Source organism: Hemitrygon akajei, chromosome 8, assembly GCF_048418815.1.
Source record: "Hemitrygon akajei chromosome 8, sHemAka1.3, whole genome shotgun sequence".
NCBI classification, from domain to species: domain Eukaryota; kingdom Metazoa; phylum Chordata; class Chondrichthyes; order Myliobatiformes; family Dasyatidae; genus Hemitrygon; species Hemitrygon akajei.
In genome coordinates, this window is record NC_133131.1 from 113,347,779 (window position 1) to 113,372,390 (window position 24,612).

General features: G+C 41.1%; 1 protein-coding gene across 3 annotated transcripts in view; it reads left to right on the forward strand.

Moving 5' to 3' along the window:
* The window catches only part of coa1 (cytochrome C oxidase assembly factor 1), an 81,399-nt gene that overhangs the window by 55,772 nt on the left and 1,015 nt on the right, over positions 1-24,612 (forward strand). For all 3 annotated transcript variants that reach the window (XM_073054401.1, XM_073054403.1, XM_073054404.1), the window contains 3 exons: positions 16,444-16,557; positions 22,555-22,706; positions 23,046-23,122. In XM_073054401.1, coding sequence (XP_072910502.1) covers positions 16,444-16,557; positions 22,555-22,706; positions 23,046-23,122 — 343 coding nt within the window. The remainder of the gene's footprint in view (positions 1-16,443; positions 16,558-22,554; positions 22,707-23,045; positions 23,123-24,612) is intronic.

Sequence of the window (24,612 nt, forward strand, 5' to 3'; positions counted from 1 at the left end):
TTTATCACGTACTTGTCTAGGTACATTTCAAATGTGTTAACATACTTGTCAGAACCATTTTCTTGTCTGTTCATTCAATACACTGACCATTCACACTTGAGCAAGTTGCCCCATGTATTCCTGTTAAGTCTCTCCCCTCTCGCCTAAAACCTATGCCCTCCCAGTTCTCGATTTCCCCAACCCGAGGACAAAATCTGTGCACTTTCACTCCATCTGACCCATCATAATTTTATTCTCTATAAGATCACTCTTCATTTTCCTATACTCCAATAAAAACTATACCCAACTTGCTTAACCTCTCCATAACTAATTCCAGCAAAGTCCTTGTATATCTCCTGTGCACTCTTTTCCAGCTAAACAGCATCTTTACTGTAGCAGGGTGACCAAAACTGATCAAGTGTAGTTTCACCAATGTTCTTGTACAACTGCAACGTAACATCACAACTTCTGTGCTCAATGTGCTGCTTGAAGAAGGACAGCATGATAAAAGCCTCCATCACTGCATTGTCTACCTGTGATGCCACTTTTATGGAATCATGTACTTCTTCTCCAAGGTCCCTCTGTCCTATAACACTCCTCAGTGACCTACCATGCACTCTGAATGCCCTACCCTCTTGACTTACAGGCATGAGTGCTACCATTCAGCCAATTTCCAACAACAAGTTTGAGAGAGGTGATGTTGAGTCAGAGTTATACAGTCTCTAGCTGACGAGGTTTTCAGTTTGGAAGGTGCTGTCCAGGGAATATTGATGAGATGCTAGTGTGTATCCTATAGCTGGTAGAAACTGCTGCTAATGTACCTGTGAAGTAAGTGAATAGTTCGGACAGTGTGGCTTCTCAATTCCATATGGTGTCACACTTCATGCATGTTGTTGAAGCTGCACTTATCCAATCAAGAAGAGTATATTCCATCACATTCCTGCTTAGAGTCTTGTAGATTGTAGACAGCCTTTGGGGAACTAGGAGATGAGTTACTCACCACAGAAATCCTAGCCTCTTCTGTAATCTTGTAGCAATTTTGTCCCGCATGGCTACTCTATTCAGCTTCTATCGCTGATAGCCTCAGGATGTTGATAGTGATGATAACGCCATTGAATCTTGGGGGTGCTAACTAGATTTAATCTTGTTGGCTATCATCATTACCCGGCACTTGTGTGGCATGAATGTTGCTTGCTGGTCTGGTTTTGGATATTGTCCAGGTTGTGGACTGTATCATCATCTGAGGAGTTGCAAATGGTGTTAAACTTTCATCAGCAAGCATCTCTACTTCTGACCTTAAGATTTAATTTCATAACCATTCTGACATGTTTATTGCAATAGATGAAAGATGGGAGAGTTTCAAAGCAGTTTTCATGTCACATGCAATAAAAATGTGGTTTCAGAGGAAATGAATTTGGCTTAAAATTGCTGTCTAGATTTTGCAATATTAACGGGAATTTCTGTGATCAACATGCGAAAGTTATATCTGTTCCTGCATACTTGTTCAGCTGGCTGTTATTACAAGTTTATACTGCCACCACAAAGAGAACAATTCTATTTTTAAGTTACAATTTTTAACCCTGATTGTTTTGAATCTAACATCTTGTGTCAGCTGAATTTGAAGTGTATTGCAGTTGTGCCAAAATGAATACTTGTGTAATATTTATGCAAGTAAATGTTTTTCAGTGATGTTGATAAAAGCATGGTTTGGCACGTAGGTGTAGGTTTAAACTGATAAAATGGCGGAGGCATTTTATGCTTGGGGAAAAAACTATAGCAACTCATTTATTGATCACCAAAAAAACTGAATACAACGTGCGCTAAAAGTCCTTTACATAACTGCCTCAGCATGTGAGACTAGCCTCTTAAAAACCCCAACCCAATGTCGGTGATTGTAAATTCTGTACATTTCCACCAATTACATGAGCCTACACTGCCCCCCCCCCCCCCCCAAAACTGACATTGTGAGCCCTTCATGAGTGGAGAAACAGCAAATGCTTCTGGCTCGTCCAGAGGTATGTTGACACGTTCGTAGTCATGTTGTGACAACAGAGGCATGGTAGCGGAATTCTCCAAATCTTTGTGGGCCAGTTTGAGGCGATAATCTAAAACACATTCAGGTTTACCCCTTTTATCTATTTTAAAAGTCTTTTCCCTCTGTTCCAAAACATGGAAAGGTCCATCGTTTAGGGCACCTGAGGAGATGTTGGTGTGTATCACAGCGGACTAAAACAAATGAGGTGGAATGCAGGTCGGCAGGGACCCAAGAGTGCTGTACGCCTTGATGGGAGGTAGGAATAGGTGCAAAGGAATTGAATTTACTGAGGAAGGTGAAACTGTTGAGAGGCCAAGCAGGCAGTTGTGCTGACAGGAATAAAGTCACCTGTCACTCCTAACGGCTTCTGGCATACCAATTCAACCACAAACCACTGCAGGTTCTTTTTTGGAGCTGTTGTAAGCCCCAGCAGGACCCACAGGAGATGATCATGCCAACACTCACTTGTCAGGGAAGCCCACAGAGCAGTGTTTAATGAGTGGTGAAACCGCTGGCATAGGCTATTGGACTGTGGGCGATACGCTGTGGTGTGAAGTAGCCTAACACCAAGGTTCCAGGCCATCACAGCCCAGAGGTCTGATATTATTTGGGAACCGTGGTCAGAGGAAATAATCAGATGGAGTGCCAAACCGAGCAATCCAGGTGTTGATGAATGCCCAAACCATGTCTGGGGCTGTTGTTGATGCAAGAATGACCACCGCTGGCCACCTGGTGGTGTGGTCCACCACAGTAAGGAGGTGCGTGAAACCACAAGAGGGGGAAAGAGGATCAACGGAGTCCACCTTGGCATAGTCAGACCATTGCTCCAGGACCTCAAAAGTTGCTAATGGTGCCTGGACATGACAGTTAATTTTTGCCGGCGGGCTGCAGTCCAATCACACGCATCTAAGTCCACACAAGTTTAGTGCAATCAGTTTCTGTGAGGCCTTCTGGCCCGGATGTCAGAGGCCATGTATGGAGTCAAAAACAGTCCGCCTCCAGTTTGCAGGCACTATGGGGTGAGGGTGACCGGTTGAGCCATCGCACAGGAGAGCAACCCCACCTTCTCTGAACATAATGTCAGTCAACAGCAGGCCCATGACTGCTGTTCAGTAAGCCTGGACCTCTGAGTCAGTGGCTTGGTTGTCTGCCATCCCGGCATAGTCAACCCCTATGTGTATGGCCTCCACGACTGGCCATGAGAGGCAATCAGCCACGGCATTATTTTCTCCTTGACATATCGTATATCATTTGTGAATTCTGATATGTAGGTCAGTTGGCATTGCTGCCACGCAGACCAACAGTCTGATATTTTGGCCATTGCATGCACAAAGCGTTTGTGGTCAACAAATGCTAAGCAATGGCAATCCTCTAGAAGCAAAACAAAAATGGCGGACTGTGAGATGGAGGCCAAGAAGCTCACGGTCAAATGTGCTGTACTTGCCTTTGAGTGGGCTGGAACTGCCGAACGAAGAAGGCGAGCGGCTACCACATACCTCTGATCATCCGTTCGTGCACACCACCCACGGCACAGTCTGAAGCATCAGTAGTAATGGCTACAGGTGCATTGTGGAGTGGATGCGCCAGTAAGGTCGTGTTGGAAAAAGCTTACACAGTGTCATCAAATGCTCTGGTCACATCCTCCGACCAGTCAAGCACATGATGAGGGATATTGCCCTTAAGCACACACTACAGGAGAAGCACAAGTTCAGCAGTTGATTGAACTTCACCGTGCCTAATAATACCCGTTTTATTTCAGTAGAGCAGGGTGATGTGAAATCCATAATAGTGGCTACTTTTGATGCGGCAATGCAAAGGCTGAGAAAGTCAATGGCTGATGACCCAAACTGGCAATAATCAACCCCTGTTGGCTTAAGCGCTTGAGAAGTGTGTGGAGATGAGGTAAGTGTTCAGATTAGGACGCGCAGGTGACAAGTATGTCATCCAGGTAAAGAAAAAAGAAATTCCAAGTCTTTTAATACAGAATTCATCAGCTATTGGAAAGTCTGTGCTGCATTTTTCAGCCCAAATGGCATGCACAGAATCTCAAAAAGGCCAAATGGAGTTATCACAACTGTTTTGGGATTGTTTTCCAAGCACACAGGCACCTGATGGTAGACCCTACTAGATCAACCTTGGAAAAAATTAACTTTCCAGCTAAACATGCCGTAAAGTACTGGATGTGTGGACCCAGGTAATGATCAGGGGTGGTGGCCTCGTTAAGGTGCCAGTAATCGCCAGAGGGTTGGCAACCACCATCAGACTTTGGGGACTATTTACCCAGCGTACAATGCCAAATATTTCCATGTTGGCAAACTTGGCCTTCACAGTTGCCAGCTTTTTTGTGTCCAGTTTATGTGAGCAGGAGTGAACTGGCAGGCCAGTTGTGGAAATGTGGTGCTTGATCCCATGTTTTATGACTCATGGAGAATGTGGGTTTGGTGAGGTTTGGGAATTCGCCCAGCAGTCGAGTAAACTCACTTGTGGTAGTGCATGAGCTTGACAGAGTCTTTGGGGGTAAATTACTGGTGGAGAAGGGCAATGACCCAAAGTCCTTGACATCCACAAGCCAGCAGATCTTAAAATCAACTAACAGTCCTTGGGCACACAAGAAATCTGCACCAAGCAGATGTCTAGCCAATTTAGCCAGGATGAAGTCTGTTGGGCTTGAAATTCTGCCCTGTGTTCGTTTAGGAAGAGAGACAACCAACACCGGAATATTACAAAACTTAGGTTTATTGCAGAATTCGTAACTGGTACAGCGAATCGACGGAGTCGCTGGAGAAGGCGCGTTCCGACCTCCCCTTACAATCTGCTCTTATTTATATCCCTTTTCCCCCCAGCACAACCCCCCGCTACATATTAGGTAATATCGGGCACTTGTGTCCATCTTATTGGCCCGCAGCCATATGCTCACGAGTTACCTGTTTCTTTTGTTTACTGAACCGCGTGACACTGGTAGTTTCGATGTAGCGGGGTCCCCAGTTTCGCTCCCCCTCCCTCTCATTACGTGAGCCACTCCTGACCTGTAATGGCAGTCTCGAATTAACCCTAACAAGTCCCATGTGTAACGTCACCCACAGAAGCAGAGTATCACCCGTCATGTCCTGTAGGTCTAGATCCTGCTGCTGTTAGTGGTCTCCGATGTGCCTTTTTATCAGTAGGTGATGCTGGCTGCACACTCACTTGAACACCTGTGTCAGACAGGAAGCATCGCCCTGAAAGGGTGTCTGTAGTGAACAGAAGACGAAGCTGGAACCCACGGTGTTCACAGACCTCTGATGTCCCAATGCTCTGCACTGTTGAAGCGGTACCGTTCTTACCAAAGTGAGCATGGTATAACATAGGCCCAGTGTCATCTGTTTCACAGGTGCAGGTGTCCTTGTGTTGGGGACCTTGCTGACCAGGCTTATTGAGGTAGAGAAAGGAGCAGGAATGATGCATCACTGCCTAGCTAAGTGTAGACTGTTTTACCGAGCTCCATATAGTCCTTCATGGGTGCATTAGCGAGGGCTATGCAAACTTGATCAGGCATTTGCTGCATGAAGAGTTCTTTAAAAATTAAACAAGGATGGTGATTTCCCAGGAGAGAGATGTGGTCCATCAGCTCTGATGGCTTAGCATTGTCGAAGCTGGGTATGGAGAGCAACTGTTTGGCGTGCTCAGACTCCAATAGTCCAAAAGTCTGTAAAAGGTGAGTTTTCAGTGGTTGGTATTGTGATCTAGGAGACTTACCAGACTCGTAGCCATGGAATTACTGAGCAATGCTACCACATAGAAATATTTGGTGTTGTCAGTGGAGACTTCTTACAGTGCGAATTGGGCCTCAGCTTGAACAAACCAAACGACGGCATTTTGCTCTCAAAATTCTGGCTGTTTCAAAGTGACTGCATTGGCCGTGTTCAATAACTCCAGAATCGCCCGAGGACATCTGGGTCACCAATGTAGGTTTCCAGAAATAAAATGGCAGAAGCATTTTATGTTTAGAAAAAAAATGTAGCAATTCATTTATAAAGCACCAAAAAACTGAACACAGAGCAGTAAAAGTCCTTTATGTAATTACCTCATCACATCAGACCAGCCCCTTAAAGTGAAACCCCAACCCAATGCCAGTGGTTGTGAATTCTGTATGTTTCCACCGATTATATTACCCTACAAGGGTAATGCACTGGTACTTTGCTTTGTGCTTGGGGTGCATTCTCAAGATTCAAAGGAATTAATGCTAAAATGTGTCATAGCATTATACAGCAGAGAGGTGCTTTACTGATAGCACTACAGAGCTGGGAACCATATGCAGAATCCTGACGTCCCTGTTGTGGTTGATTACACTGGTTTCAGTGAGCTCATCACGGTGTGACTCACTGTAAAGTGAACCATTGATACAATATGTAGTGGTTGCTGGGCAAGTTGGGGAGAGCACTGAGGTGCAGGGTTCAGGACTACACTTCGGCGAGCATGGTCAGTATCAACCATGACTGCAAGGAGTAACATCTGTTCCCAGCTTAAGCTTGTTACAGTTGGAAAAGTCCATGGCTTTGGAGAGCTGTGCAGTATAACATAAAGAAGACTAAACAGCAACTTTCATTGCACCCGTGAAAGTTGATGAGAAAGACCCAGAGAATTTCAGGTGCTCTGTCAATGTGTGGAGATGTCAGTCCCCAGCATCGGATTGGCACTCGCAGAGAGGCTAGGGGGTAGCACTAAGCTCTGCACTCGTGTATGTCTGCATGAGTCGCCCCAGCCTGTCTCCAGAAGAAGGCAGGGCTTTGCAGCAGGTTCATAGTATAGTAATCCACAGCCCCAGCAGATGCTTTCAGCGTTCAGGAAGATACTTAGGTGTGTATGTTCAGACACTAGGTCCAAGAGCACTATGATTTAATGCCCTGCAAAGTAGGTCTGGTGTGGGATGAACAGGCAGATGGTGGGAAGTTTCAGGGATGTGCTCAAAGCAACATCTACATTATCCTCTGGGAACTCACGGCCTTGGATGCATGAACTGATGAAGGATCGCTCATCAGGAACACATAAAGCTCTGTGCAACAGATGGAAGGAGTTCACCATTTCCACAGCTATGCACAGTCTGCTTAAGAAGCAGTCTAACTGAATTGGCATGAGGAATCTTTGCTATCTTAGCATTCCCAAGTTGTGATGGGATGCGTTGTAGCAGGGATCGTAGTGCGTACTCTCTCTCACTGAGTAGTATGGCAAATATGTCCATGGTCTTCTGCTGCTGTAGGCCATCCATTTCAAAGTTTGACATGTTGTGCACACCACAGTTCTAATGTGTGGTTATTTGAATTACTGTCAGCTTGAACCAGTCTGGGCATCCTCCTCTGGCCTCTCATTAACAGGGTGTTTTTGCCCACAGAACTGCTGTTCTCTGAATGTTCCTTTTTGTTTTGTGCACCATTCTCTGTAAACTAGAACAGCTGTGTGTGAAAATCCTAGGAAATGTATTTATCTATTTATTAGACTTATTCAACGATGGGGCACAGACCTATGAGAATCTAAGTAACCTTGATCTGTTTTACTATTTGGAAAAGTGAAAGATGGCCGCATTCAAGCATGCAGAATTAGCCAGAGACTCCACCACTCCATTTGTGCATGTTACCTACAATCGCCACATACCCTTCCTCCTTGTTCGTGGGCTGGAATTTACAAACAGCTTCAAATCATCAACTCTTGTTGCTAGATTCAGAACAAAAATCAAAATTATCTGGAACAAGTTGGACTACCCTGTGATACACTCAGTGCCCACTTTGAGGTACCGCCAGCACTTAATACAGTGGCCACTGAGTGTATCTGTGTATGTTCATGGTTTTCTGCTGCTGTCATCCATCCACTGCAAGGTTTGATGTGTTGTGCTTTCGGAGATGCTCTTCTGCCACTGTTGTAGTGAGTGGTTATTTGTGTTACTATCACCTTCCTGTCACCTTGAACCAGTCTGGCCATTATCCCTCATAAACTAGGTAGTTTCACTCACAGAATTGCTGCTTACTAAATGTTTTTTTTTGACACACCATTCTCTGTAAACTCTAGAAACGGTTCTGTGTGAAAATCCCAAGAGACCGGCAGTTTCTGAGCTACTCAAACCACCCTGTCTGGCACCAACAATCATTCCATGATCAAAGTCACTTAGGTCTCATTTCTTTCCCATCCTGATGTTCGGTCTGAACAACAATTGAATCGCTTGACCATGTCACCACACTTTCATGCATTGAGTTGCATCCACATGATTGGCTGATTTGATATTTGTATTAAGCAGATGTACTTAGGAAAGTGGCCACTGACTGTATACTGTGCATAATTGTTTTATCAGCAATGCGTTGTAACATCTCTGTGCAACACTTATAAAACATAGTGATGTGGCATAAAGGTCTTGGACAAAACAAATGATTATCAAAATCCTACTGCATCTAAATCATTATCCTTTATTTTAGCATTTCAAAAGGCCAATTATAATTCTGAAACAGAAGCTTTAATTGATGACTTGAGAACTATGACATGGTTTCAGTGCATGACTGGATTGTATGTAAGCAGCATAGGGTTAAGATAAGCAGCATAGGTTATTTTAAATGTTTTCAGTTTTCTAACTGCAAATAAACTACATTGAATTGAAGCTCGTTTACTGCATATTGAAAGCCATGCACAAGCAAGCAAGCACTTAATTTTTGACCTGTAGTATGCTAATAAATTCACTTTGATTAGTTGGCGTGAGTTTACAGTCTGGATTGCTTCCGTTGTCATCTTTAAAATCCTTCGTTTTGTTTTATGAGAAAATGATCAGAGAGTTAACATCAGAAGATGAGTTGTAATGTTTTTGATGTTTTTCATTACAATTATTACAAACTGGTGAAAAGCAAGTGCTGGTTGCCAATTGTAAATTTGCCAAGAAAAATAACTACTCAAAGTGCAAAATAATTGGAGCAGCTGGTTCATAAAACGATAAGCTTGGAATTTTTTTAAAAATTATGATGAACAATGACTATATCAGATTATTTTTATTTGAAATCTTTCAAAGATCTCTGCCTTCCTTTTCTCACTGATGCAGATGTTCTATTTTGTCAAAGATGTTCAAAATTGTTCTTGGCTGCAGAAGAAATGAATGAGAGGAGATTTTTTTTAACAAGATGATTCAAAGCAAACAAGATATTTTGGAAAGGAAGAAATGCAGATGCTGGAAACTAGTTAAAAAGTAATGTTTTACAATAATTTTCAGCATTTGGTAGTGAAACTTAGATACAAAGCAAGACATTGAGCACACAATATGAGGGATGATTGATAAGTTTGTGGCCTAAGGTAGAAGGAGATGAGTTATACAGCTCTTGTTACATGCACAAGCAAATCTGATTATGCAGAAAGTTTGAAGTTAATAACTCATCTCCTTCTATCTTAGGCCACAAACTTATCAATCACCCATCTGTGGATACTTTCTGGAGGTCCAAGATCCGTATGCTCCACGACTGCTGGACTAAGTGTGTAAATATAGGAGGGAACTATGTTGAAAAATAAATGTGCTAGGTTTTCTAAAATTGACTCCTACCTTAGGCCACAAACATACCAATCACTCCTCGTATACACAATAATCTCCCACAGACGTCACAGCAGAAAATCTGGTTTTGTTGGCTGAATGATAAGAATCAGCCTGGACTCCAGGGATAACTTTGAGGGTCTTCTTTGAGATAGTTCAATGGGATCTTTATGTTGAATTGAATTGACTTTATTTCTTACATTCATCACATATGTGAGGAGTAAAAATCTTTGTTACGTCTCCATCTAAATGTGCCATGTGCAATCATAGTAATTTATAATAAATAGAACAGTCAATGTAATATAATAGACAATAGACAATAGGTGCAGAAGTAGACCATTCGGCCCCTCGAGCATGCACCGCCATTTTGAGATCATGGCTGATCAATTACCATCAATACCCGGTTCCTGCCTTGTCCCCATATCCCTTGATTCCCCTATTGGCCGAGGCAGTGCATTCCAGACCCCCACAACTTTCTGGGAGAATAAGTTTTTCCTTAACTCCGTCCTAAATGACCTACCCCTTATTCTCAAACCATGCCCTCTGGTACTGGACTCTCCCAGCATCTGGAACATATTTCCTGCCTCTATCTTGTCCAATCCCTTAATGATCTTATATGTTTCAATCAGATCCCCTCTCAATCTCCTTAATTCCAGCGTGTACAAGCCCAGTCTCTCTAACCTCTCTGCGTAAGACAGTCTAGACATCCCAGGAATTAACCTCGTGAATCTACGCTGCACTTCCTCTACAGCCAGGATGTCCTTCCTTAACCCTGGAGACCAAAACTGTACACAATACTCCAGGTGTGGTCTCACCAGGGCCCTGTACAAATGCAAGAGGATTTCCTTGCTCTTGTACTCAATTCCCTTTGTAATAAAGGCCAACATTCTATTAGCCTTCTTCACTGCCTGCTGCACTTGCTCATTCACCTTCAGTGACTGATGAACAAGGACTCCGAGATCTCTTTGTATTTCTCCCTTACCCAACCCTACACCATTCAGATAATAATCTGCCTTCCTGTTCTTACTCCCAAAGTGGATAACCTCACACTTATTCACATTAAACGCCATCTGCCAAGTATCTGCCCACTCACCCAGCCTATCCAAGTCACCCTGAATTCTCCTAACATCCTCATCACATGTCACACTGCCACCCAGCTTAGTATCATCAGCAAATTTGCTGATGTTATTTTCTATGCCTTCATCCAAATTGTTAACGTAAATGGTAAACAGCTGTGGTCCCAATACCGAGCCCTGTGGCACCCCACTAGTCACCACCTGCCATTCTGAGAAACACCCATTCACCGCTACCCTTTGCTTTCTATCTGCCAACCAGTTTTCTATCCATGTCAATGCCTTCCCCCCGATGCCCTGAGCTTTGATTTTACCCACCAATCTTCTATGTGGGACCTTATCAAATGCCTTCTGAAAATCGAGGTACACTACATCCACTGGATCTCCCCCGTCTAACTTCCTGGTTACATCCTCGAAAAACTCCAACAGATTAGTCAAGCATGATTTACCCTTGGTAAATCCATGCTGACTCGGCCCAATCCTATCACTACTATCTAGATATGTCACTATTTAATCCTTAATAATGGACTCTAGCATCTTCCCCACCACCGATGTCAAGCTGACAGGTCGATAGTTCTCTGTTTTCTCCCTCCCTTCTTTCTTAAAAAGTGGGATAACATTAGCCATTCTCCAATCCTCAGGAACTGATCCTGAATCTAAGGAACATTGGAAAATGATTACCAATACATCCGCAATTTCCAGGGCCACCTCCTTTAGTATCCTAGGGTGCAGACCATCTGGACCTGGGGATTTGTCAGCCTTCAGTCCCATCAGTCTTCTCATCACCGTTTCCTTCCGAATGTCAATCTGTTTCATTTCCTCTGTTACCCTATGTCCTTGGCCCATCCATACATCTGGGAGATTGCTTGTGTCTTCCTTAGTGAAAACAGATCTAAAGTACTCATTAAATTCTTCTGCCATTTCTCTGTTTCCCATAACAATTTCACCCAATTCATTCTTCAAGGGCCCAACATTGTTCTTAACCATCTTCTTTCTCTTCACATACCTAAAAAAGCTTTTGCTATCTTCCTTTATATTCCTGGCTAGCTTGCGTTCGTACCTCATTTTTTCTCCCCGTATTGTCTTTTTAGTTAAGTTCTGTTGTTCCTTAAAAACTTCCCAATCATCTGTCCTCCCACTCACCTTAGCTCTGTCATACTTCCTTTTTTTTAATGCTATGCAATCTCTGACTTCCTTTGTCAACCACTGTGGCCCCTTTCCCCCCTTTGAATCCTTCCTTCTCTGGGGGATGAACTGATTTTGCACCTTGTGCATTATTCCCAAGAATACCTGCCATTGCTGTTCCACTGTCTTTTCTACTAGGCTATCCGTCCAGTCAACTTTGGCCAGCACCTCCCTCATGGCTCCATAGTTTCCTCTGTTCAACTGCAACACTGACACCTCCGAGCTGCCCTTATCCTTCTCAAATTGCAGATAAAAACTTATCATATTATGATCACTACCTCCTAATGGCTCCTTTACTGCAAGATCGCTTATCAAATCCTGTTCATTACATAACACTAAATCCAGAATAGTCTTGTCCCTGGTCGGCTCTCGTACAAGCTGTTCCAAGAATGCATCCCGTAGGCACTCTACAAACTCCCTATCCTGTGGTCCAGCACCAACCTGATTCTCCCAGTTCACCTGCATGTTGAAATCCCCCATAACTACTGCGACATTACCTTTGTCACATGCCAATGTTAACTCCCTATTCAACTTGCACCCAATATCCATGCTACTGTTTAGTGGCCTGTAGACAACACCCATTTGGGTCCTTTTGCCCTTACTGTTCCTCAGTTCTATCCACACAGACTCTACTTCTCCTGACCCTATGTCCCCCCTTGCAAAGGACTGAATCTCATTCCTCACCAACAGGGCCACCCCACCCCCTCTGCCCACATTTCTGTCCCTATGATAGCACGTATACCCTTGTACATTCATTTTTGCAGGCCCGAACCCATGTCTCCTGGATTGTGCATGTGACAGAGGATCAGGCCTTGCTTTTGTTGTTGTTGTTGTTTTGTTCCGTTTTCTGTTCGGCGTTGTTCTGCTGAGCATTGTGGGCATACTTTATTGGCACTGGAATATGTGGTGACACTTAACGACAGCTGCCAGTATACCTTCTGCTGTATTAGTTGTTACCACAAATGACTTATTTCACTGGATGTTTCATTGTTCATTTGACAAGTAAACTTGAATCTTGAATCATAAGTGGAAAGGTTAATCAACTGATCATTTAAACCCTAGGTGAGTAGTTCCTTTGCTGCAGATTGTGAATCTACAGAATTTTGTACATCAGAGGCTAAGGCTTTGAATATATTCGGGACTGTGATAGATAGATAAGGGAGTCACTTGTAATGGTGAACAGGCAGGAAGGTGGAGTACAGGACAATATGGGCAGGTTCTCAACCCCTCTGAGGCAGGCCATCAGACAATCTAGTATAAAATTACAACAAATTTTATAAACAAACAGAAGTTTTTATTGAAAAAAAACTTTGTAAGTAGAGAGGCAAGTCAGTTTTCAAATAGAATACAGCTCTCGAGCTACCATCAAATCAAATAGAGTGCAGTGGTACTATCTTTAGCACTGAATGGGTCATAAGCTAAAGTCTCAAAGCTGTCCACCACCGTGTGAAATGAAATGAATCAATGCAATGAAGTATGTTAGATGAAGCTGGTACATCAGTGCCTCAGGTTCACATGGAAATTTGAGACTAGCCATACAAATACCACAGGTTCAAGCTAAGCAAAAGGCTAAAGCAGTGGCTCACACTAAGATATACGTGGTCCTGCAATGTACCAAAATAGCAGTATAGGTAACACACCTCACGCAGGTACACACGGTCAATAAAATAAATTGGCCAAGAGTATCAGCAATGCCGCCCATTCACCTACAGTAAACTCGACCCTGGCCCAAGGATGTGTGAACAGCAAGCTTCTTTAAGGCAACCTGGAGAGTATAGTCCTTTGCTATTTTCCTTTCAACTGGAAGCAACAGGTACAATTCTCAGTTCTACCCGGCTACACCTAGATCAGATTAATCAGGTTCTTTTGAAATAGTTGGGCAAGAGTGGCTTACTCTTGTTCTTGGTTTTGCTGAAAATGTGTGTAGATCTACTGTTTTTGTCTATTGTTTGGTATACTCGTCTTAGGCAATTGTTTACCAAATTCAGTGTGTCTAATTGATCTGGCTGCCAAATTTGTGGTTGGCATTCAATCATTGTGAAGGTGGACTGTGGGGGCAATTAGGCACAAGGCAGCTCAAACCAGGAAGTGTGAATTTTGAGCCCAAGGAAACAAGTCCTTAAGAATGATTTCTCCTCGGATATTCTCAACAACCAAAATGACGATTATGGTGAGAGGACGTAAAAAGGTTTGATGATTTCACTATTGATGACTTGCTTCTGCCCAAGAGAAAAACATCCTTAATTTCTTTAAAAGCAACCGTGTCATTGTTGAATGGTTTGGAAATAAAGTTCAAAGTAAATTATTATCAACGTACATATATGTCACCAAATACAACCGTGAGATTCTTTTTCTTGTGGGTATTCACAGTAAGTAGAAGAAACACAATAGAATCAATGGAAGTCCGCACCTAGCTGGATAGAAAATCAAAAAGACAACAAGCTTAGCAAATACAATAATAATAATAATTAATAAACAATAAACATCAAGGACCTGAGAGGAAGAGTCCTTGAAAGTGAAACCATGGGTTGTGGGAACAGTTCAATCATGAGCACTACTATTGTGGAATAGTGTCACTCCATTCATACATATTCTCATGACCATATCCAGATCTACAGAAGTTACCAAGATCATTCCAAATAATGAATAAGAAAATGGAAAGCAAGTAACTCAGTGGAATGAATGGAAGGATGAAACAGCCTTTTAATATCCCCTGCTGAAATTTTTGCCTGTTAAATGTATTTTTCAGTCAAATTATAAGGTTAAGGAGAGCTTATGTTTTTATAAGTATTCCCTTTAAATACTTCAGCCTGCTAACAATTTTGTTTAAAATTCAGAATTTGTGGCATTGTGGAAATGTCTAAACATTGAAAAATAAAATCAGGCAATCACAATTTTCTTAGCAGAAAGATGTAAATCTCCTTTAAGGCCCATCAGGATCCTGTTCTGCTGAATTCATATACAATCACATGGGCATTGGGGGAAGGTATAAAACCTTTTCTAACAAGGCAATTTTGATGGCCAGACTTTTCCACATGGGGTGAGGCTAATATATTAACATGGATTATGAACTAGTTGACAGTGTAGAAACAGGCTGTAAGAATAAACAGATCTTCTGAATGGCAGGCAGTGAATATTGGGTACAGTAAGTTCAGAGTTTGGGTGCTAATCATAACATACATTAATGATTTAGGTGATAAAGCTAAATGTAATTGCTTCAAGGTTGTGGATGATAAGTGGGAATTATGAAGAGGGTGCTGAGAGGCTCCAGTGTGCTTTAGGCACAACAAAATTGGTGTAGTTATGGAAAGTGAAGGAAGTTGTCAAAGGATAAGGCAGGATATAGATCACTTACGGATGTAGATGGAGAAATGGCAGATAGAGTTTAATTTGAGGTGATTGGGTGGTCAGGTGTAAAGGGAAAATATACAGTTAACGGCAAGGAATCTTGGGATCTAACTCCATACTTCCCTGAATGTGGGTACGTAAGTAGATAGAGTTGCAAAAAAGGTGAATGATGAAGGCAAGTGTGCCAGTCTGAGCACTGAGTAAGAACTGGGAAGTCATGTTGCATGTGTATGAAAGCTTATATTGGCCACACTAAGTATCAGGTACAGTTCTGGCTGTCCCATTATAGGAAGGATGTAAAGGTTTTGAAGAGGGTGCAGAAGAGAATTACCACAATTCTTGATTCCACGCCATTCCTCCTCCTTTTGATTCTATGTTCCAATTTCCTCTCCTAAAAGCTTTCAGAATCTTCAGCACTTTGTCACTTCCACCTATCACTTCCCAATTTCTGGCACTATTCCAACTCTCCCCTGCACCATCTGCCTCTCATGCAGCCTCGCTTGCTTTTGCTTCAGCCCTTCCCTCTTCTGTTCATTTGAAGGGTCTCAATTCAAAATGTTGATCATCTGTTTGACCCATTGAGTTCTTCCAGTGCTTTGTGTGTTGCTGGAGAGGAATCTTGCCTGTTATAGCTGAAGAATAGGAATGGTGTGCAAAACTTTACCTTACTGAACGAGAGGGTTTACCAGTTCTGTTAAATGTGGTGCATTGTCAGAATGATGCTGGGTCACATTTTTACATTACATGTGCTTTTACAGCTTTTTAATATTGATTTGGTTTGGTGCTGTGGCAGATGCTCTACTGGTTTTTAGTGTGTAGGAATTACCTAAAATATGTATTTGAATTAAAAATAATCTTGAACTGTATATATGACCATAAGTTGGGTCTGCTTTCTTCCTACGTGCCTTCCTATTTACATTTGAACTATTTATACACAGAAATCTCACCATAAGAACTGTAAAAGAGTGTTTGACACACGGAGTATATCCATTATTTAATGTATGGAAATGTACCACCTTATTATCTCCAGACTTGTGGTAGCGTGAGGACAGTTGCTGGGTTCAAAATAAAGAAAAACAGAACATTCAGGAATTGCACAGCTACTTGTCAACAACTAAGGGAGGGGCAGATGTGTGCTTTTTATTTTGATGTGCAGTAGGCCCTATAATTACAGAAGTTCTTTTAAAATTCCCCAAATTTTTGGGGTATGTCTGTTAATTAAAATATTGAACGTGAGATTACAAATATCTTGGGGTCTACTGTTTACTGATATTTAACTTTCTTTTTATTAGGGTCTGTGAAGTTTTTCATGATGCCGGTTTCAACACATGCTTTACAACAGATGGCAATATATTTAGGGATAGTTTCTGGAGGAGGATGTGCAGTGATGTATTATCTTATGCAACGTAAGTAAAAAAAAGATGACCTGTTAAACCCATTTTGAAATTCACTGTCCTTTTTGTTTTGCTCTAAATATCCTGTTCACAAATACTCTTCATTAAGTTGCACTATCCTCCATCCTATCTGAAAACAGACCTTAAAACCATGAGACATAGGAGCAGAATTAGGCTATTTGGTCCATAGAGTCTGCTCTGCCACTCTATCATGCCTGAGTTATTATCACTCTCACCTCCATTCTCCTGCCTTCCCCACGTAACTGTTGACATCCATACCAGTCAAGAACCTATTAATTTCTGCTTTAAATATATAAAATAACTTGGTCTCCACAGCTGTCTGTTTCAGTGAATTACACAGATTCACTACTGTCTGGATAAAGAAGTTCCTAAAAGGACATCCTTTTCAGAAGTTGTGGCATCTGGTCATAAACTCACCCTCTAGACTCTTGCCGGCCACTCTGTCTAGGCCTTTCAGTATTCAATAATCTCAGATCCCCCTCATTCTTATAAACTTCAGTGAGTGCAGGTCCAGAGCCATCAAAAGCTCGACATATGCAAACCCTTTCATTTCCAGGATCATTCTCATGAACCTTCTCTATACCCTCTCAAATGCCAGCACACCCTTTCTTAGATAAGGGGACTAAATACTCCAAGTGTGGTCTCCTCAATGGCTGATAAAAAGTCAGCGTTACTGTATATTCTTGCTTTTATATTCTATTCCTCTCAAAATGAATGCTAATGTTACATTTGCCTTCCTTACCACCGACTCAACCTGCAAGTTAACCTTTAGGGAACCTTGCACAAGGACTCCCAAGTGACTTTGGTCTGCTGATTTTTGAATTTTCTCCCCATTTAGAAAGTAATTTATGCCCTTCTTCCTTCTACCAAAGTGCCTGACCATACACTTCCTTATACTATATTCTATCTGCCAATTCTTTGCCCACTCTCCCAATCTGTCTCAGTCCTTCCAAAGACTCCCCACTTCCTCAGCACTACCTGGCCCTCCACCTATCCTTGTAGAAAATAGTCTACACCTTTCTTCCTTCTACCAAAGTGCCTGACCATACACTTCCCTATACAATATTCCAAATGCCACTTCTTTTCCCATTCTCCTAATCTGTCTAAGTCCTCCTGCAGACTCCCTGTTCCCTCAACGTATCTGCCCCTCCACCCATTCTCATGTCATCAGCAGACTTGGCCACAAAGCAATCAATTCTGTCATTCAAATCATTGACATATAACGTGAAAAGGAGCTGTCCCAAAACAGACTCTTGCAGAACACCACTTGTCACCAGCAGACAACTAGTTAAAAGGCCCCCTTTATTCCCACTCTTTGCCTCCTACCGGTCAGCCAATTTTCTATCCGTTCTAGTATCTTTCCTGTAATACCATGGGCTCTTACATTGTTTAGCACCCTCATGTGTGGCACCTTATCAAAGGCCTTTTGAAAATCCAAGTAAACAACATCCCACTGCCTCTCCTTTGTTTATCCTGCTTGTTTTTCTTCAGAATTTCGACAGCTTTGTCACGCAAGATTTCCCCTTAAGGAAACTGTTGTTAAACATATATTACTAAGTTTGAAAATGTTTAGACTTTCTAGGAACTGAGTTTGTTTCGTACATGGGCTGTTATTCCTACAGTTGTTTTTTCTCCGATGCTCGAGTTGGAAAAATGTTCTTGGCTGCAAACATTTGTTCTGTCATTGTTTTAATTGTTGCTTCCTGTTAAACCTTAGGATTTTTCCTGTTGAATAGTTTTGCAAGTTTCGTACTAAACAGCATGCCTGATTTGCTAAATGGTGTACCATGGAGCGATAAAATTTGAGGTTCATAGTCACAATTTGCCCAAATGTTTAATTACTGATCAGCTCTGTTGCCATGGTAATGTTGGAGGCTTTCCAACAGAGTAAATAAATGGGAAATTAATGTTCTTGAGTGCATCCTTGGATCACAGAGTACAAGACCACCAGTCTGTGGTTTAAGCACGTGATTGACTGAACATATCCTACTAATAGTTCATAGTCATGGGCCAAAATAATTTAACATTAAACCTTTATGCCATGGAATTTCTCTGATTTTCTTCACACAACGTTTGCCCATCTTAGTTGTTTCACTCAGCTCTGTAATCTCAAACAATTCTCTGCTCATCTACAGCAGAGTCCTATGAGTGCAAGTACATGGTTCCCTGTAAGTTGCATTGGAAATAGACAAGGGTGGTGAAGGAGGCAAGCTGGCCTTCATCAGGCGGAGCATTGAGTGTAGAAGTTGGATATTCTGTTGCAGTATATACTATTCATTGGTGAGACCGCATTTGGAATATGGTGATCAGTTTTGGTCGCATCTACAAGATGCGATCAGGCTGGAATGTCAGCAGAGGAGATGTAAGAGGATGTTGCTGGGGCTCGAGGGGCTGACTAGTTGAGTGAGGTTGAACGGTTTAGCCTTTCTATTGAAGAGTAGGAGAATAAGGGATGATCTTATAGAGATAGATAAAATTATGAGGGGTGTAGATTAGATGAATTTGCACATTGTTAATTAGTTTTGGGAGATCAAGAGCTCAAGAGCGTGGTTTTAAGGTGAGAAGGGAGAGACTTGATAGGAATATGAGGGCTACTTTTACCACCCAGAAGGCAGTCAGTATATGGAATGAACTGCTGGAGGAAGTGGTTGAGGCAGGTACATTAACAACATTTAAAGATACTTAGACAAGTACATGACCATGACTTGCAAACTTACAGGTGAGCTTGAAATAAATACATATAAAAGTAAAATTTGAGGTCATGTGTGAAACATTTTTAAACAAAGGTTGGCGGAAATCTAGAATTTGTCCCTTCAGAATGTGGCAAGTACTGGCTTAATTGGAATATTTAGAAAGTAAAATTATTGCTGTTTTCAGATAAGAAATAACAAACTATAACTGCTCAAGGACAGAGGAGGGAGCTGATGCCTGGAGCCAGAGGAAGTGGTTGAGTTTCTAAACATATACTTTGCATTGGTATTAACTCAGGAGAGGGACATTGAGAATAGCAAGATCAGGGAGGGGTATGCTGATTTTCTGGAGCAGGTTGATAACATAAAGGTGTTGAGTTTCTTGAACATTAAGATGGATAAGTTCCCAAGGACAGGAGGTTCTATCCCAGACGATTAAGAGAGGCAAGTGAGGAGATTGATGGGCATTTGCCAGAGATCTTTGCATCTCTTTAACTACAGTTGAGGTCCCAGATGACTGGAGAATGGCCAATGTTTTACTTCTATTTGAGGGCAACAGAGACAGACCAGGAAATTATAGACGAGTGAGTTTTGCAGCAGTGGCAGGAAAATTCTCTAACTGTATGCACTACATTGTTTTCTTTGTACTCGCCTGATATCACTCTCTATGGCATGATCTGTCTGAAAAGCATACAAAACAAAATCTTTTTTATTGTACTTGGTATGTGTGACAATAGCCAATTTCAAGATTGTTAGATAGGATCTAATGGCATCTGGAAAATCATAGATAATCAGTATGACTTTCTTTGTGGGTAGGTCATTTACAAATCCGACCGTGATTTTTATTTTTTTTAAGAAGGTGACAAAGCAGGTGAAGGCAGCAGGAGGTACAAATGTGGTATACATGGGCTTTGGTAAAGCTTTTCAATAACGTCCCACATATTATCCTGAAGGCTGAGGCACATGGAGAATGGTAGATTGGATTCAAACTTGGATTGGCCATAGAAGACAGAGGTAACAGAGGGGTGTTATTTTGATAGGAGGTTTCCATCAAGATCAATGCTGGAGCCTCTGCGGTGTATAAATAAATAATGTGAATGAAAATGTAGGTGGCTGATCATTAAGTGGAAAGAAGACGAAAAATAGTGAAGTTGTGCATAGAGAAGGTTGTCAAAGGATACAACAAGATAAGTTGAAAACTTGGGCAGAAAAATAGCAGATAAACTTTAATTTGGAGCTCCTGCTCTTTGTGTGGTCAAATGTAAGAGGAAAATTTACAATAAATGGCAGAACCCTTAGGACCATAAATGTAGAGAGGGATCGTGGACTGCAAGTCCATCACTCCCTGAAAGTGGCAAGATAAGCAGATGGGGTGCTAAAGATGTGTAACATGCTTGACTATCAGTCAGGGAATTGAACAAAAGCTGGGAAGTCATGTTGCAACTGTATAAAACTTTGATTAGGCCACATATGAGAATATTGTGTGCAGTCTGGGCACTGCATTACAGGAAGAATATGGAGGCTTTGGAGAGGGCGCAAAAGAAGTTTGAAATGTTGCCTGGACTGGAGAGTATTAGCTGCAAGGAGAAGTCAGAAAATGTGAATGGTTTTCTATGGTGTGATGGAGGCTGAGGTGGCAACCTGATAGTAGCATACAAAATTATGAGGCATAGAATTTTTTTCCTAGGATAGAAATATCAAATACTAAAGGGCCTAGAGTTAAACTGAGATAACAAAACTTTACAGGAGATATGCAGAATTTGAGGCAACTCATTTATAACACTGATTGGTACATTGTCGAAGATATGCTGTCAGGGGAAATGACAGAAACAGATCCAATACCCATGAGATAAGAAAAATTCCAAGAATAAGAGACGACCAAGTAGAAAACATTTATTCAAATACTGTAGTAAAAAGTTAACCAATAGAGGGAAAATCTACACGTACAAAAGCTGGATGAACTCAGCAGGTCGGGCAGCATCCGTTGAAATGAGCGGTCAACGTTTCGGGATGAGACCCTTTGCCAGTCCCGACGAAGGGTCTCAGACCGATATGTTGACTGCTCATTTCAACAGATGCTGCCCGACCTGCTGAGTTCATCCAGCTTTTGTATGTGTTAGGGGGAAAATCTTATTCACCTAATGCAGTACAAAGCTTGCAGAATTATACTTTGTATAGCCACTACTAGAGGCATATAAAGTCACTTATGTATGTAAAAACTACTTACAATAAGGCAGAGATTTTAATTGTTAAACTAAAAAGAAAATGACAATTAAACAATCAGATCCAACATAGGAATACAGAAGCAGAACATTGTTTAAATGTTGTTGTAGAGAGAGAGATATTGCAATGCTCTTGTCTGGAAAAAGAGTTGCCGTGCATGTACCTCAAGTTGTTAGGAATGAAAATGAAATAGTGGCCTTTTTGCAAGAGAAATTTAATGTAATGGCAGCAAGGTTCTGCTATAGCTCTGCAGGGTACTGCTGTACTAAGCAGATTTGGTTGTCTCATGGAAGAGCTGTACTGTATATTTTCTATGTAACAATTGGGACAAGATTCAATGGGCTGTAATCTGGAGCAAAAAAAATGCAGAACTCAGTAGGGTATCAGCATCTGTGGCAGCAAGGGGACTGTCAATTTTTAGGTTAAGTGCTTGCATCAGAACTGTTCTCATAGTGTCTCAACTTGAAATGTCGACTGCCCCTTTGTCTCCACAAGTCTTCATTCATTCCTCCAGCAGTTTATTTTTATTTTGCACCAAGAATGAAGCAGTTACCTTATAAAGGTAGCTGAACATAGTGACCTGTTAGAATTTCCAAATGACATTTGTAAGACTCTAAATGGGGTTTATAGGGCTGATTCTATCAGAATCAAGATGAGCACTTACATCAAAAAGACAAAGCTGTGAACCCAGAGATGGTAAATAGGATTAATATAGATGAGTGCTTGATGATCAGCGTGGATGAAAAGCTTGTTTCTATGTCTGACCCTATGATAATGTCATTATTAGGTATTGTTCAGAATAATTGTTCATTCATTTTACATGGAAATTATGAGGATATACATGCAGTCCTGGGGAGCTCTGGAGAACGAGTTATTCAATGCCAAGGTAGATGCATTTGTGTATTAAAGGGAACAGGTATGAATGTACAGAAAGACCAAGTTCAGATGAATGATGATCTTATTGAATTCAGGAGTAGATCAGGGGGCTAATTATTTAAGCAATTCTTGGAAGTGCATAAAATGTTCATTATTAATGTATTTTGTGAAGATCTTGCTTACAACTATGATTTTATAGAAAATTTTGCCAAGTCAGAATACTACAAGTTGGCAATTGAGGAGCTCAAGAAAAGTGACGTAGCACTGCATGCCTTGGGAGCCCCTCCTCTCCAGATCCGAAATATCAAACTCACCGACAGAAATAATCGGGTGGATGGAATAAGTGCAAAGGTACAGTATTCAGGTGCTGCTTTTTTAAAATAATCTGTGGTTTTGTACCCAAATTGTAGGCCTCTTCTACGTAAACCAGCAATTCTGATAAGTGGTTTTTAATCTCCCTTGTAAATGCATGGCAGAATTCACATTTCTTGATTTAGACATAGTTTATCAGTTTTTGTACTGTTACTCACAATGCTACATTGAGAAAATTCATACTCTTTGAACTACAGTAACTGGAGTGCAGAGTTAGAATAAATGGCATTCTAAGGACAGTTACTGGCAGACAGTCACTTTACTAAATGATATTTTTTCCCAAAAATATTCTTTATAACTTGTCACATTTGTTTACAGATTAAAATTCCAGTAAGTGGAAACAAATCAGCTGGTTATCTCCACACCTATTGTATCAGAGACACAGTAGAAAAAAGGTAACTTTTAGCTGATGTTGAAATGTCCAGTTCAAAATTTATTGAATAGAAAAAAAATGATGTAACAGAATGCAAAATTGCAAATTACTTGGACTGAGAGGACTGCTGATTTCCTGAAGCATTTTTTGTTGGGCCTGATTCTGTACCTGAAGTTAAATATTTTACATATTCAGGAACCTGGAGCAATACCCAAGATGCTGGAGGAATTGTGTCAGGCAGCACTTATGGAGGAAAATGGATAGTCAACATTTCATGTTGAGTCTCCTTCATTCCCTAAAACATCTACTTCCATTTTCCTCCAAAAGGTGATTTCTAACCCAACTAATATTTTACAGAACAGCTTCAATTTTTATGATGTAGAAATTGTTATTCCTCATTATCTAAGAAAGTGTAAATAGTTAGCTTCAAGGATAGAAAAGACTGGGTTATAGTTCTAGAATTGCTGTTTTTGAACAAATTAAGATAGTTTTTGTTACCAACTTAACTTTTTTCAACACAAAAAGTAATTTATGTAAAAGTAAGGATGGCAATTATCAGAATAGTTTAACCTGACTAAACTGAGGTTTAAGAGATTTAAGCCTGGAAATTGGGTTGTAAAATTTCTTAAAAGCCTTTCAGATGCAATTTTGAAAATGCCCTGTAGGACCTATACAAACCTGGAGGGAAGGTTGGATGGAGTTCAGAGATATGCAAAACAGATTTAAAGTCAAGGATAAAACAGAATAGATCTGAGGAACAAATTTTCCATTCACCTAGATAAGAACAGGGATAAGAAGACATCTAGAGGGCTTTGGGCCAATTGAAGGCATGGGACTAGTTCAGTGTGGACAAGTTACGCCAAAGAGTATTTCCATGCTGTATAATTCTATTACTCTTAAATACATTCTCTACCATTTGTAAGGAGCTATGGATTTGAAAGCCAATATCCCTCTGTACATCATTGGACAGAAGGGTCCTGCCACTTATTGTATTTTTGCATTTGACCTTGTAAAATGAAACACATCACACTTGTCCACGTATCTCTATTTGCATTTCTCCACCTGTAGAAAGCTATATAGACCAAGTGCAGATATATACTTATGTTTATATATAGGCTTCTTCCTGTGCTGTGCTTTCTTCTGCTTTAACAATTCTTAGAAGGGAAGTAGCTACAAAGAATTGAGAAAGTTTTCTTTTATGGCTACATGTGGCAGCAGTTCTGATCAAGGATCCCAAGCTAGAAACGTTTCCACTGCTGTCACCAGATCTGCTGAATGCTTCTAACATTTTCTGTTTTCATTTTAGAGTTTTGAGTATTTGCCATTTTTAAACTTTTATTTATATAGCATTTCTGTTACGTAGTTAAATGTGTTCAACTAAGTAGCTTCAGATTTTTTTGTCTGATTATCAACAAAATTATGCTTTAGTCTAAAATTAAACACTGTTTATTTCTCAGTACTGTATTGTGACATGGTTACTCCAAGATGGCAGGTTTCATCATGAACCTAACA